Source organism: Pseudorca crassidens, chromosome 1, assembly GCF_039906515.1.
Source record: "Pseudorca crassidens isolate mPseCra1 chromosome 1, mPseCra1.hap1, whole genome shotgun sequence".
NCBI lineage: Eukaryota > Metazoa > Chordata > Mammalia > Artiodactyla > Delphinidae > Pseudorca > Pseudorca crassidens.
This window is the reverse complement of record NC_090296.1, coordinates 190063199-190078965: the sequence shown is the minus strand read 5'-3', so window position 1 is coordinate 190078965 and position 15767 is coordinate 190063199. Positions and strand designations below refer to the sequence as shown.

Here is a 15767-nt window from a genome sequence, read left to right as displayed (position 1 = left end):
TAGCATGTTCTTACTTGCAAAGAAAACAATTCCCCCCTCCCCAATCAAGATAGATTACAAATAATTTTCATAATTGTTATTATAAAACTTAACATTTATCTCCTCAGAAAAGTCTACTAGTACGCCTTCAAATAAATAAAAGAGAAAAAAATTTTCAATTTATTCTTAAATCCTGATTCCAATCTGCATAAAAGAGCTATTCTATCTTCTTTTAGCAAGTAGCCATTCAGTCACAGCATACTCACTTTTCATCTTCTGTTTTTGCTTGCTCCATTTTGATTTCTGATCGCATGCTTTCTACTTGGAGCTCTAACTTTCTGTTATTATAAACAAGCTCTTGCTTTTCATTCAGCTCTGATGGGTTTGGAGAATTTTTCCTTTCAAGGGCCTGACATCTAAGAAAGAGCAAAATTTCATGAGGACAAAACAATACTTCATTTCTCAGTGGCTTTTAAACGAATCCCCAGATTATGTAGCAAATGCAAAGAATTTTAGGATTACATTTTTCAAAAATTTAACAGTACAAAATTAAATATTTTATCCTCCCTGCTTCTTTACTAGAAGTAAGTAATATTTCTGAACCATTATGCCTGAATATAAAAAAATACAGATTTTTGTAAAAGAAATTTCCATATTTCTGAACCGTTATGCCTAGCATAAACAAGTACAGATCTAAGATCACACAAGCTACTGTCTACCTGGAGTAATTGTTTCAACTAGTCATGCAAATATATTTCTGTGATTTACAGACCAAACTAGTAATTGGCTAGAGGTGCTTCCCATATAGTGATCCATGGATATCTTTAGTATTTTTAAAACTATGGGCTCTGTTAAGCATAAAAAATATGACTTCTGACAAAGATTCAATAGGGGAGAAGGAAATGCTTTCAGTCCTCTTAAAGATCAGAGAGAAAATTTCAATATAACAGCAAATACAAACCATTGATAGCTACGTGCAAGGCATTAACGCAAAGCATGTTAAACATTAGCTTACTTAATACAAAGTCAGAATTATGACACAGTTTACAAATGATAAAACTGAGACTCAGAGAGGTTAAATAAATAACTTGTCCAGGGTAATACCACAAAGAAGGGGTAGATCCATATTTCACCCTTAGGTCTGTTTCTCCAAAGTCCTTCGCATCAGCTGCTATGCTGTACTAGATAACCATTAATACTGTACAACCTTGGTCAGTGTAACTCCGTGGAAACATACACTTGTATATTGGGCTAGAAATATGTTTGCTAACTAATCCAAAAGAACAACATCAACTTAGCTTTCCTAAATTTGGGATAACTTCTTACATCAAGAGAAACAAGCAAATGCAAAATTCTCCCAATTTATAAATTAGACTTCATAACTGATTGAAAATCAATTTTTTTTCCTAAGTAAATCTCACTCAAGTTCTTCTTGCCCTTTGTAGCTTTTATGTTTGTTCACATCAATGTGGTCAGCTCACGTAAGTCACAGGAAGTCTGGCTCACTGCTTTTTCCAGGTCTTCATATACGCTTAACAAATGTCCCCAAACAGCAGAATCAGAGTCCCTTGGGCCCATTCCCCCATATTACTACAAGGACTTCTTAATATGTTTCTATATTAACCTGAACATTAGTGTTTTCTGAATTCATATTTTAATTAGGTCTCTTTTTCTTTTACTCAGTAAAACAGTAATAAAACTATATTTGTGTATATTAACATATTTTGTAAAACTGTACACTTTTCAAAGGAGGATAAAATTCGTCTCTCATTCTTACTTTTCCTGAAGTCTCTTCTTCATCAGGTCAGCCTCACTGAGTTTCGTGTGAGCCTCCTGAAGCTCCTTAAACAGGGTTGTCACCTGAAGGTTCAACGTTTCCACTTCACTTCCAACCTGTCATCCAGGCCATCACAAACACGCGTTTATCAGAGGCTAAATGAACCTCTTTGTGAGAAAACAGTGTGAACCACTGGTGTCTAAATAAGACTGCTGAATTGATTAAACTTTTGGCAATTAACGCCCCAAATACCTTGTATGGAAAAAAAAAGCTTTGGGTACAACTCTGTTTCATTATAGATCATTAACTGATCAGTTTGGATGCACTTGTGATAATGTCTTTATCTTAATTAAAATGAATCCTGGACTTCCCTGGTGGTGCAGTGGTTAAGAATCTGCCTGCCAACACAGGGGACACAGGTTAGAGCCCTGGTCCAGGAAGATCCCACATGCCATGGAGCAATTAAGCCCGTGCACCACAACTACTGAGCCTGTGCTCTAGAGCCGTGAGCCACAACTACTGAAGCCCACGTGCCTAGAGCCCATGCTCCACAACAAAGAGAAGCCACCACAATGAGAAGCCCGTGCACTGCAATGAAGAGTAGCCCCTGCTCGACGCAACTGGAGAAAGCCCGCACGCAGTAACAAAGACCCAAAGCAGCCAAAAATAAATAAATTAAAAAAAGAAAAGAATCCTGATCATAGTTCAAGGGATCATAGATCACAGTGATGTCAAAGCACAATCTAATTTATCCAGCTAGCAACTCATGCCCATGTTCCCTGGCTGATTTATTTTTCTAGTTTACTCAACTATTTTCACTGTACTGCCTTTTCCCTGGCAGCTCTAGAATTTTTGTCAGTGAGTTTTATGGTGCCATGGAAGTCTCAGTACTTCTCTATTATTAGTTACCGATTAGTTGTAGTCAACAGGGTACTACTATTCACAGGTGTTCTCTTCATCTCCGTTTTTAAAATATTCTCCATTCTCTTGAAAGTAGGAGACTCAGCCCAGAGCATGGCATACAGTAGGCATTTGATATATACTTGCTGTATAAATAAATTAGCTAAAGTATTTTATGTAAATGCCTTTCTCACGGGCTACTATGGGTCTTACAACTTCCTGCCTTCATGACCTTTCCCCAAGCTTCGGACTGTTTGCAGGCTACGAGGCACGTCTCTGAGTTGCCACAGAACAGAAATGTATATGAGCATGTATATAAAAATGAGCCTTTTTTGTTCATACTCTTTTGTTCAAACCAGTAGTGGGATAGAACCAAGATCTTTCTGGGTCACATCCTCAAATGATCTTATTATAAATTGGACAAAATTCCTTTCTCAATTAGTGGGCCTGTCCACTTAGGAATTCTGGAGAGAAAATCAGCCAAGAAGAGAGAGAGACGTGATTTCCTAGAATCACTAGGACAGGAATACATCTCAGTACAATTTACAATGAATGAAATTCAGATCAGGACAAGGAAATATGAGAGAAATAGAAAATACTCAACATGGAAATTATTTCTCTATTGCGAAAGCCAATAACACATCACAAGACGCGGCTCCAGCGCCTGCACTACTCTCTGTCCACCGGGGGTGTGGTAACAGTCTTAGACTCTTAGTACCCACAGTTTCCGTGCCTTTCTCCTCTTCTTTCTCTTGTTCTGTGCGCCCCTCTGTCTGGGTCTCAATCTCACAATGATCCTTCGCTTTCTTTTCAAAATCAGAAATTCTGAAAAATTAAAGAATATAGAAAAGTTACTTTCTCTTTGGCTTCCAGAGGAAAAACAATTGCGGAAGCACTGAAAAGAACACTGTTCAAAATCTGGATAGAAGATCAATGTTTTCAAAATCTCTTCGCATTCTCTATATTAGCTCTGGTTTTGCTTTCAATCTGATATTGGCTAGAATTGATTTAAGGGATGAATGCACATGGAGGTATAAGATATGTATAATTTATCTTGAACACTGAAAAATACTGCCTCTTTTCACGTCATTGTCATGCACAGAAATATTTTTTAAATTTGTGTTTTTATGTTTGTACACATGTGCATGCATATGTGCTACATGAGAGTGGGTGTCCCTTTATAAGGATCCGGCAGAGAGGGAAAGACTTGTTTTTTGGGACCCATATAAGTTTATGAGGTCCTGAAAACAAACAAATATAGCAACATTCTTACACTGAATCATAATCATATGAAAGCCATCCCGATACAAATGAAATAAAGAGACTTGTGGTTAAAGACGGTAGATTTAAATATACGCATGTAATTTTTCTCCCACCTTGAATGCCACTAAAATGACTTTTAAAAACCACATACCTACAAGAACAAAGAGAAAGGGAGAGGAAATAATAGCAAGAAGATTTGGGAAGCATTAGGTATGAGTGGGAACTGACTAGATAGCCCAAGAGGACTGGATCTGAGCCACCAGTAGGGAGAGCCAAGATGGAACCCACTTCATACTGTGGGACCCCAAAGGCTCAGGAATCAGTGACACCAGGTACCTCTGGACGTGGGGATAAAGTTGGGACCTGTTTAAGAATGACTAGAAGGTCATAAAATAAAGGGTCTCTTGACTCAGAGTCATTAATCAGAGTTGAGGGGTTGGGTTCCCTACTGAAAAGAGGGGAACTTACAGAATACTAAGACCCTCAGCCTTCTGTTCCTACTCATCTCCAGAATGCTGGCATCTAGAAAAGTACCCTTCAGACAGGAGACTGGAAAAGTCTCCTCTGGAGAATTTGATCAGGAAAAGGAAAAGATTTAAAGTTTCTGACGTAAGACTTCCCCAAGGAAACCTCCCGGCCAGATCTCCCTACACATGCACACAGCACTTTGTTTTTAAATAAATTTATTTATTTATTTATTTTAGGCTGTGTTGGGTCTTCGTTGCTGCGTGCGGGCTTTTCTCTAGTTGCGGCGAGCGGGGGCTACTCTTTGTTAGGTGTGCGGGCTTCTCATGGCGGTGGCTTCTCTTGTTGCAGAGCATGGGCTCTAGGTGTGCGGGCTTCAGCAGTTGTGGCTCACAGGTTCTAGAGCGCAGACTCAGTAGTTGTGGCGCATGGGCTTAGTTGCTCCGCGGCATGTGGGATCTTCCTGGACCAGGGCTCAAACCCGTGTCCCCTGCATTGGCAGGCGGATTCTCAACCACTGCACCACCAGGGAAGCCCCACACAGCACTTTGATCAGCATCTAACCCCCCAGTCTTAAATCCAATCAAACAGTAAAGATTACCAGACATTTCAGGAAAACCTTAAAATGAAACAGACAAAGTAAACCAGAAAGTAAAACAACTTACTGAAATTAGAATATGCCAAGGGGAAAAACTTCAAATAAAACACAAAAAACCTATCATTAATAGGGACAGAAGGAAACGTATTACCACCATAATAAAATGGAAGAGGAACATTCAAAGGAACTGTCCCCCGCCCCACAAAGAAGATGGAAGTTGATCAAATGTATCAGAAAGCAGAAAAAGAGAAAGAGCAAGAGTGAAGGGGGGATGGAGAGAAAGAGAGAGATAAGGAGAGAGAGAAAAATGGAAAAGAGGAACACCCAGTTGAGAAAGTCAGAGGACTGGTCCAGGAGGTCCAATTAAAAATAACAGTAGTGCTAGAATGAGAGAACAGAGAAAACTGAGGATAAGAGATTATCCCTGAATTATTTCAAGATCATTTTTTGAGAACTGAAGGACATGAGTTTGCAGAAAGAAAGAGGCCAAGAATCTCCAGAACAAATGGATGAAAACAAGGTCACACCAAAGCACATGTGAAATGTCAGAAAACTTGGGACAGAGCAAAGAACCTTTGGGGGAGAGGAAAAACAAAAGAAGTTTTAAACCAAAAGATTAAGAATCAGAATGGCAATGAGTTTTTCAACATTAACACCAAAAGCTAGAATACGATGAAGTAATGCTTTCAAAATTTGGAGGGAAAATTATATCCAATACAGATTTCTATATCTAGCCAAATTATCCATTAAGTATAAAAAGGTAGAAACAGACATTTTCAGATATGCAGTTCTCAGAAAATATCCTTCCCATATATTCTTTCTTAGTAAGTTAGTGGAGATATTTAAAGATATTTAGGGAATGAGAAAGGCATTGGATTCAGTAAACAGGTGATCCAACACAGTAGAGATGAAGGAATTCCACAGGACAATGACAAAGGGAGATTCCAAGATGACTGCAATACAGCAGGACCTAGATAACAACCAGGCTGACTCCAGGAGAAAAGTCTTCAAGAGAAAACTATTAGACTACTAACATGTTTGAATGTAATTGAGATTTCCTCACTGGAGAAGAGTATGGTGAAACTAAGCAAATTTTTGTAAAGGTAATTCTGCATAGAGATTTTTTTTAAAGTATAAAAAAGGAAAAGTGGTCAAAGCATAGAGCACAGCTCAACAGAGAACTGTATGTGTGCATGGGTATGTACGCAAAATAATAATAAACAGTAGTGACCTAACTGAATGTCAATATAATCAGTTTTGGAGTGGGGTGGGAAGAAGGGTCCAGAAGTGTGTGGAGTGACAACGGTGAGGGTGAAAGGCAGTTAAATCCTCATCCTTCATAGCGGGAGGTCAATAGATTATGTCTAAAATAGGAAACAAAATTTAAGTAGCAATTTAATCTTGATATATGGGAGTATGTATCAAAAGAACCAGCTAAATATGTTGCAAGTGGTTGCCTGAGAAGCAGGAAAAGGAGGTGGGGGGTGGAGGGGGGTTGGTCAAAGAATTACTGTTTTTCCATAAAAAGCTTGTGGAACCAATTCTTTAAACTATGTGAATTCAAACCTGATTTTTAAAAAACTTAGTGATAGGGGCTTCCCTGGTGGTGCAGTGGCTGAGAGTCCGCCTGCCGATGCAGGGGACACGGGTTCGTGCCCCGGTCCGGGAAGATCCCACATGCCGTGGAACGGCTGGGCCCGTGAGCCATGGCCGCTGAGCCTGCACGTCCGGAGCCTCTGCTCCACAGCAGGAGAGGCCACAACAGTGAGAGGCCCGCGTACCGAAAAAAAACAATTAAAAAATTTTTAAAAAATTAAAAACTTAGTGATAATAACAAATAAACAAACAGCATTAGTATCTGTTGCAAACTGCCCAACCTAACTGGTGCACAGGCACTGTTTCTAGCTAAGCAAATCAATGGGCCAAGAGCTGGTTGGTGCAGGGTTGAAGGATGGGCCGTTATCACGCCACTCACATATGACGCAGGCTTCTGACCTACATTTGAATTTCAACTTAATTTTGTAGGGCAAATTTTCATCTCGGCTGACTTTTCCCTACTACCTCTTGATTATCCCGGGTCACACTTCATGTATACTTTCCCTCTCCTTCCTGGCTATCAGTTTAAGTTTGTTTAGAAGACACAAATTGCACGAAATATGAATCCTGGCAAACAATGGAAGAAAGGCAAGTCTGTTGTCCGCTGTCCCCACAAATCCCTAAAACTTTTCAGAGTAAATTTTAAACTGTCTGTTACCCCTATTTCTCATGAAAATGGTTGAAGACTGACTTATGTATTTGAGAAGAAGACATGTTAGGTCTTGGAACGTCTTTCCATCATATCCCACATAGTAAATCAAGCCAGGTTGTCCAGGAATCAGTGATTTTATTTCTTGATTTCAGTCCGACCTTAGCCAGGAGGTCATCCTAATATACCCACACGGGGAACATTACTCTTGGCAACCAATCACTGACTTGCCAGGTGTTAAATACTGCGAGAAGGCTGACTCACAAAATGGAAATTTAATGCTATTGAGAAAGGGATCCTTTACAGGGAGCTCAGGGTGAGAGAGGGAAAAACCCATCTCAAAGGCAGGCCTGACTTCCTAGCTGCAATCTGAAAAGCTATACCTCCAGACAGAGAGCTATCATTATTTTGAAAGCAGGAAATATATACTAGATTATATGAAAGATCCGGATGTATAATCAGAAAATTCCTAAGTTTATACTTTTATCATTAAAGCTAATCATGTTATCTGAGGAAGGATGAATTACTGGCTAAACTTGACTTCTTAGAATGGTGTGCAGAACTCAGGAGGGTAAACGTGCCAATGAAACAGAAACACACTGATTACTTATGACTATTAAGGGTCTTTTTCAAAGCAAAACATCTTCCCTTTAAAAATTGGCTGGAATAATTAAGGTGTAAAAAGAATGCTTTTACTTAATTATTTTTCTGTGCATTAGTACTAGATTTGGGGACTTGTCAAAAAGGCAGGATGAATATTTTACTCCATTAGAATACATGGTACTAGTTTCCTGGAAGTTAACCTCTGAACTTTTCTAAGGGACAGTGGTAGGATATGGGGTAAAAACCTACGATTCATAGCTATCATACCTTTTTCACCTCTGAAAAGAGCTGACGATCAAATAAGTCATTGGACAAACACTGAATATTCTAGGTTACCCTCATTCTGAATAAATAACTTACGCTTCATATTTTAAAAACAGATCTTATAGTTAAAAATTTCAACTGCTTCAGTTAGAAAGTGCTTCTTATAGTGCTATAATTTTAAGATTAATGAGCCATTTATAATGTCTGAGAGAATTAATTATGTCTCAGACATAATATATTTATGTATATTATAGTATATTCTATTTATAGTATATTTATTATTAAATGTTGCAATCAATGGAACCCTAAAACTGTTGCATTATCTCCCCCGTCTTATGTGATTTCGCACTTTGCCTTCATAAAAAGTTCATTCACACGTAGAAATTCATTGACTTCACAACTCTATGAGGTAAATAAATTTTATCCTAAAGTGCGTGTGTATACCACATTCTATGAGGCCAGTATTTCCCTTATACCAAAGCCAGACAAAGACAACATAAGAAAAGAAAACTACGGACCAGTACCCCTTAGGTATACAGATGCAAAGATCCTTAACAAAAGACTAGCAATCCAAACCAGCAACATATAAAAAAGATCATACGTCATGACCAAGTGGGATTTATCCAGGGGTGAAAAGTTAGTTTGACATTGGAAAATCAATCGATGTAATACATTATATTAATAGAGGTTAAAAAAAACCCATACAGGGACTTCCCTGGTGGGCCAGTGGTTAAGACTCTGTGATCCAATGCAGGGGGCTCGGGTTCGATCCATGGTCAGGGAACTAGAGCCCATATGCCTGCCACAGCTAAGAGTCTGCATGCCACAACTAAGAGCCCGCATGCCGCAACTAAAAAGATCTCCCATGCTGCAGTGAAGACCTGGCACAGCCAAATAAATAAAGGTAAATATTAAAAAAAAAACCCATACAATCATCTTCATAGACTCAGAACAAGCATTTAACAAAATCCAAAACCCTTTCATGATAAAAATTGCAACTAGAAATAGAAGGGAGCTTCTCAACTTGATAAAAGCATCTATGAAAAACAAAGGTAATACCAGCTTAATGGTGAAAGACTGAAAGCGTTCTCTTCCAAGATCAGGAACAAGACAAGGATGTCTACTTTCTCCTCTTTTATTTAACACTGTACGGGAAGTCTAGCCAGGGCAATTATGCAAAAAAAAGAAATAAAAGGAATCCTGGTTGGTAAGGAAGAAGTAACACTATTTCTTTGCAAATGACATGATCTTGTTTACAGAAAATCCTAAGGAATCCACTAAAAAAATGATTAGCACTAATAAATGAATTCAGCAAGGTTGCAGGCTACAAGATCAATATACAAAAATCAGTTGTAGGGGCTTCCCTGGTGGTGCAGTGGTTGAGAGTCCGCCTGCCGATGCAGGGGACACGGGTTCGTGCCCCGGTCCGGGAAGATCCCACATGCCGCAGAGTGGCTAGGCCTGTGAGCCATGGCTGCTGAGCCTGCACGTCCGGAGCCTGTGCTCCGCAACGGGAGAGGCCACAACAGTGAGAGGCCCGCGTACCGCAAAAAAAAAAAAAAAAAAATCAGTTGTATTTCTCTACACTAGCAATGAATAATCCAAAAATGAAATTAAGAAAACAATTTCATGTATAATAGCACCAAAAAGACTAGAATACAAAGGAATAAATTTTGAAAAAGAAGTGCAAGACCTGTATGCTGAAAACTACAGCACATCATTGAAAGAAATTAAGGATGACCTAAGTAAATGGAAAGACACCCATGTTTATGGATCAGAAGGCTTAATATTGTTAAGATGGCAATGCTTCCCAAATCGATCTCCAGATTCAATGCAATCCCTAACAAAATCCCAGCTGGCTTTTCCCCCCAAATTAACAAACTTATCCTAAGAATTACATAAAAAAAAAAACAAGGGACCCAGAATAGTCAAAACAATCTTTTAAAAGAAGAACAAAATTGGAGGACTTGCATTTCCCAATTTCAAAATTTACTACAGAACTAAAGTAATCAAGACTGTGTAGTACTGACATAAGGATAGACATGTAGATCAAGTGAATAAAACTGAGTCTTTAGGAATTAATCTTTACATTTATGGTCAACTGATCTACACCAGGGCTGTCAAGACAATTCAGTGAGGAAAAGAATTATCTTTTCAACAAATGGTGTGGGACAGCAATATATCTACATATGCAAGAATGTAGTTGGACCCTTACCTCACACCATGCACAAAAATGTACTCAATATGGATCACAGACTTAAACGTAAGAGCTAAAAGTATAAAACTCTTAGGAAAAAACAGGGGGTGAATCTTTGTAACCTTGGGTTAGGCAATGGTTTCTTAGATACAACACCAAAAGCAGAAGGGACAAAAAACCAAACAGATAAACAGGACTAGATCAAAATAAAAAAAATTTATTTTTTTGGCAAATGATGGCAACAAGGAAGTGAAAAGATAAGTCACAGACTGGGAGAAAATATTTGCAAACCATATACCTCATAAAGGACTTGTATCCAGAATATTAATGAACTCTTACCATTCAATAATTAAAAGACAATCCAATTTTTTTAAATGGGCAAAGAAGAAGATATACAAATGGCCAACATGAAAAGATGCCCAACATTATTAGCCATTGGGGAAACAGAATCAAAATCACAATAAGATACCACTTCACATCCACGAGGATGGTCATAATCAAAAAGATACACAACAGTGGTGTTCATGTGGATGTGGAATAAGTGGAACCCTCATACATTGCTGGTGAGAATGTAAAATGGTGCAGCCACTGTGGAAAACAGTTTGGTAGTTCCTCAAAATATTCAACAGTAACCATGTGACCCAGCAATTCAACTCCTAGGGATATACCCAGAGAATTAAAAAGATATGTCCACACAAAATATTGTGCATGAATGTTGAGAGCAAATATTATTCATAATGGGAAAAAAGTGGGAACAACCCCAATGTTCATCAAATGATGAAGAGATAAACAAAACGTTGTCTAGTTACGTCACGGAATATTATTTGGCAACAAAAAGGAGAAAAGAACTGACACATGCTACATCATGGATAAACTTTGAAAACATTATGCTAAATAAAATAAGCCAATCACAAAAGACTACATGTTGTATGATTCCATTTGTATGAAGTGTCCAGAAAAGGTAAGTCTATGGAGACAGAAAGTAGAATTACTAGGAGGGATGGGGAGTGAGTGCTAACAGGTATTGGGTTGCTTATTTGGAAGGAAAAATGTTCTAAAATTATAATGTGGTAAAGGCTACATAACTCTGTGAATATTCTAAAAAAAAAAATTGAAACGTACACTTCAAATGGATGAATTGTATGGTATCTTAATTATATCTCAATAAAACTGTTAAAAAAGCAACGTATGGGGCTTCCCTGGTGGTGCAGTGGTTGAGAATCTGCCTGCTAATGCAGGGGACACGGGTTCGAGCCCTGGTTTGGGAGGATCCCACATGCCACGGAGCAACTAGGCCCGTGAGCCACAACTACTGAGGCTGCGTGTCTGGAGCCTGTGCTCCGCAACAAGAGAGGCCGCGATAGTGAGAGGCCTGAGCACCACGATGAAGAGTGGCCCCTGCTCGCCACAACTAGAGAAAGCCCTCGCACAGAAACGAAGACACAACACAGCAAAAATAAATTAATTAATTAATAAACTCCTACCCCCAACATCTTCTTAAAAAAAAAAAAAAGCAATGTATGCATATTTCGCATTGCCTATTTCATACCTTTCTTTGGCTTCCTTGAGGGCAAGTTCAAGTCTCTCCACCTTCTGGTTTCCTTCCCTTAGACAAAGCAGGAGCTGGCTCACAGTTAATTCCTCAAATTCCAAATAATTCCTGGCACCTTCTGCAGATTTGCTCCTACATCAGGACAGCATAGAGGTTAAAAGGTTTTCATGAGAAAACAAAAATGTCAGAGTCTACGAATATTACTGGAACCGGTTTAAAGGAACTGCTTTCCAGAATATTCTCTAGTTAATTCTCATTTACAGACCAAGCACAGCTGGCCCAGTGACCACCAGTGCCTCACTCCTCCATGCTTTCCAGGGAAGGAGTGGGGACTGATGGGTAGGCTCGATTTACACTGCACGTGCTCGCTTCCTCCAAATGGTCACCATTTCCACGGCACCAGACCACAGGACCCACCGAAACAGTGGGGCAGAGGTAGCCCTGGTTTTTGGTGTCCGGCTTTTCTAGAGGACTAATCTCCAGGAAGACCACAGTCATACAAAGGGCACAAGCACGTGTGCTGCCCATGGTGACATGCAGACCACCGGCCTTTCTCCATCTCGACTGAAACCACCACGTTCTCTAGTCAGGAGAAGAAAATCATTTTTGTTTCTGGTTTCAAACAATTAGAGAAGAGAAATGTAGGCACTGTTGGCATGTCAAATATTTTTCTTGATTTCCAACTCAGATTAAATCAAGAGGCAGTTCAATGATGAAGAAAACCACAACGAGCACTGCAGCAACTAAACATTCTGGACAGCTATGCTGATGCCAACAGCAGCTGCTCTTTCAGTAACCTACTCAAGGTCACACATCTAACAAAAAGCCAGGATTCAATCCCAGTTCCCATCGCCAAAGCTCAAAGTCTGAACCTAGAAATCCATCTCTGACTCCTTAAAATACTTTCAAACAGGGTAAGGAAGCTGTTATTAAAAAATAGCTGTGTGGGGACTTCCCTGGTGGTCCAGTGGTAAAGAATCAGCCTTACAATGCAGGGGACGCGGGTTCAATCCCTGGTCGGGGAACTAAGATCCCACATGGTGCGGGGCAACTAAGCCTGTGCACCACAACTACTGAGCTGGCGCACCTCAACCAGAGCCCACCTGCTGCAAACTACAGAGCCCAAGTGCTCTGGACCTGCACCACAACTACAGAACTCACACGCCCTAGAGCCTGCGCGCCACAGCTAGAGAAGAGAAAACCCACACGCCACAACTAGAGAGAAGCCCTTGCACCACAACAAAGAGTAGCCCCCGCTCGCTGCAACTAGAGAAAGCCTGCGTGCAGCAACAAAGACCCAATGCAGACAAAGATAAATAAATATAAATAAATAAATTTTTTAAAAAAAGCAATAGGGGAAAGGGGGAAGCTGAGGAATTTCTAACTAAAAAAGGGAGTAACTTTCATTTCTGCCAACTGCCCTGTTTGATGAAAAAATATTATCTAATCCTGATTTTCTCCCTTATACAAAGGCTTGGGAGCATAACTGAAAAAAAAAATAACCCACTTTTATGTTTTATAAGTACATTCATCAAGTTATAGAAAAAAGATACTAAAAGCCTATGAGGGAAGAGATCCTTAGGGAAATTTTCAGATAACTCTTCTTAAGCAGAGTCATGCAGTAGGAACCTGCTTACAGAGGATGAGCTGACAGCGCATTCTGGGTCAGAGCTGCTTGCAAGAGACTCAGGTGCCCAGTTCCCCTGCCGTCTCCTCCTCAAGGTCCCCCCACCTCTTAAGATGTCGGCTTCCTAATATCTACTTGTCACAAGTCTACTTGCAGTTCACCAGGTAAGATATCTGGGCACTTTCAAAAAACAGCCACCGTCACTCAGAGCAACAACAGTCATTGCTATGGAAGATTATCCTGAATTAGTCACCTTGGCTTGTACTCGGGAATGAACAGGGAAGACAAAATGGAAACTTCCCCCTTATCAGCTGGGCAGCCTGGTCCGGATCAGACTGCACCGGTAAACAAATCAGGAAACATGGGTCTCTTAATTGAGAAGAAGCTTGTTTTCACTGCCCATCTGATGGAGACGAAACACCTCTACACAGAGTGGTGAGGGGTCAGTTCACCGACAAAGGCACCAAACATAGTTTTTCTTCTCCACCAGTTTGGGCTGCAACATTAAATAGCAATTCAAATGGAACATTCTTGAAAGGTCCCGGTATAAATTAATAAGTGGCTTTTTCAGCCCACCATGTTTGGCCTCCCAGGGGAGAGCTGAAAGTGACAAGACTGCCCAGCGTGTCTGTCTGAAAGCCCTAGTCTGTCTTCACATACGTGTCAATGGAATCAGTTCTCGTGGTCCCAGGACTTGGCTTGATTTCTTTCGTTGCCACAGCTGCTTCTCCCTCCTGTAAAAGCAGAAATGAAAGGGATTTAACATAGTATGTCTGCAAGACAAATTCCTTATCAAAAGAGAAAAAGGCAAAAGAGCAGGAATTTGGATGACACACAACCCAAGGAACCTATCAAACGTGGAAATGTGAGATGTTTAAATTCGGTCACTCAAATGTAATGGAAATTTACCCTTCCCTCAACCTGCACTCCCCGTCAGGACTATAAACATCCAGGCGAAGACGAGAAGGTCGAGAAGGTCGGGCTCCTCTCATTCAGCAGTCAACCTGACCGCCAGCACAGGAAAGCTTATCTTCTTCTCTTTCTCCTTGGCAGTTCCCTTCTCCCCGACCAGATTAAGGTCACACAGAGCTAGTGACAGTTCCACATACCTTTCCCACACAGTCCTTTAACATGCAAAATGTTAGAACTTGCTGAAGCCACGTTGAAAAGAAGGCTGTTTTCTGTGGGCAAGGCTCACAAGCATAGGTTAGGTCCTATTAGAAATCTGTATGCATGTCGGGCCACTTAGGGAACAGGAAGACTAAGACACTTAAATGATTTGAAAGACGTTTCTTTTTCTTTTTCTTTTTTTTAATATTTATTTATTTATTTGGCTGCGTCGGGTCTTAGTTGAGGCATGCGGGATCTTTCGTTGCAGCGTACGGGCTTCTCTCTAGTTGTGGCACGTGGGCTTCATTGCCCTGCAGCATGTGGGATCTTAGGTCCCTGACCAGGAAACAAACCGGCATCCCCGGCATCAGAAGGCAGATTCTTAACCACTGGACCACCAGGGAAGTCCCTTGAAAGACATTTCTATTCCAGTGAGCTAGCAGAAAGATCTTCCAAAAATACAGAGATGGTTCTAGACAATTCTGTGTGTGCACACCATTCCTAAATCTTGGGCAGTGTTTTTCTGTTCACAGAAGCAAGGCAAGAAAAACATGTTGACACTAGAAATAACTGTCACTCATCAGTGAGGGAGAATATTATGCTAACCATTCATCCCAAAGAAAGAAGCCTCATTTGGAAACTTCTGATACGCTCCTTGGGCTTCCTGAATTTTATCAGCTATCTGCAGAAGGTTAACGCTCTTTGATCAACGCTGTGTTTTCATAATCTTTGCTCACTTGCAGAAAGAGTCCTCTGACATTAGTGTACTTCCTGATTAGTATTTTACTTCGCTTGACTTCAGCCCCTATTCATCGAAAATTTATGAGGGGCGTGGGTGGTAGGGCTATTAAGAGCCATTTTGCAACTCTGTTCACCTTGTGCACAGCAAATAAATGAGAAGGTAAAGTCGCACTCGACCATTTCAGACACATCCATTAGTTATTAAGCTTTCGTAAGGTGCCCCTCACCCCGCCCCACTCCCACTTACCTACAAAGTCGAGTTTTCTCTTTCAGAGACACAGGTAACCTCTCTGCCTGTATCAGACGTGTACTCCGACAAAGCTGGAGTGACTGTGTGTGTGAGGGAGGATTTTCTCCTCCTGGGCTTGTCTCCCTCACCCTGTATGCAGTTTTTTTCTAGTGGCAGAGGAGAGGTCCCTCTGGGCTTCACTTACCTTCTGTGCTCT

General features: G+C 40.4%; 1 protein-coding gene and 1 long non-coding RNA gene across 5 annotated transcripts in view; one reads left to right on the top strand and one right to left on the bottom strand.

Annotated features, from left to right (window-relative positions):
* Positions 1–15767, bottom strand: part of OPTN (optineurin) — a 40552-nt gene that overhangs the window by 13481 nt on the left and 11304 nt on the right. For all 3 annotated transcript variants that reach the window (XM_067703567.1, XM_067703556.1, XM_067703577.1), the window contains 5 exons: positions 14131–14204; positions 11841–11975; positions 3379–3481; positions 1757–1872; positions 246–395 (listed from right to left, as the gene is read on the bottom strand). In XM_067703567.1, coding sequence (XP_067559668.1) covers positions 246–395; positions 1757–1872; positions 3379–3481; positions 11841–11975; positions 14131–14204 — 578 coding nt within the window. The remainder of the gene's footprint in view (positions 1–245; positions 396–1756; positions 1873–3378; positions 3482–11840; positions 11976–14130; positions 14205–15767) is intronic.
* Positions 1–15767, top strand: part of LOC137205409 (uncharacterized) — a 46296-nt gene that overhangs the window by 24379 nt on the left and 6150 nt on the right. The gene's annotated exons all lie outside the window — the stretch shown is intronic.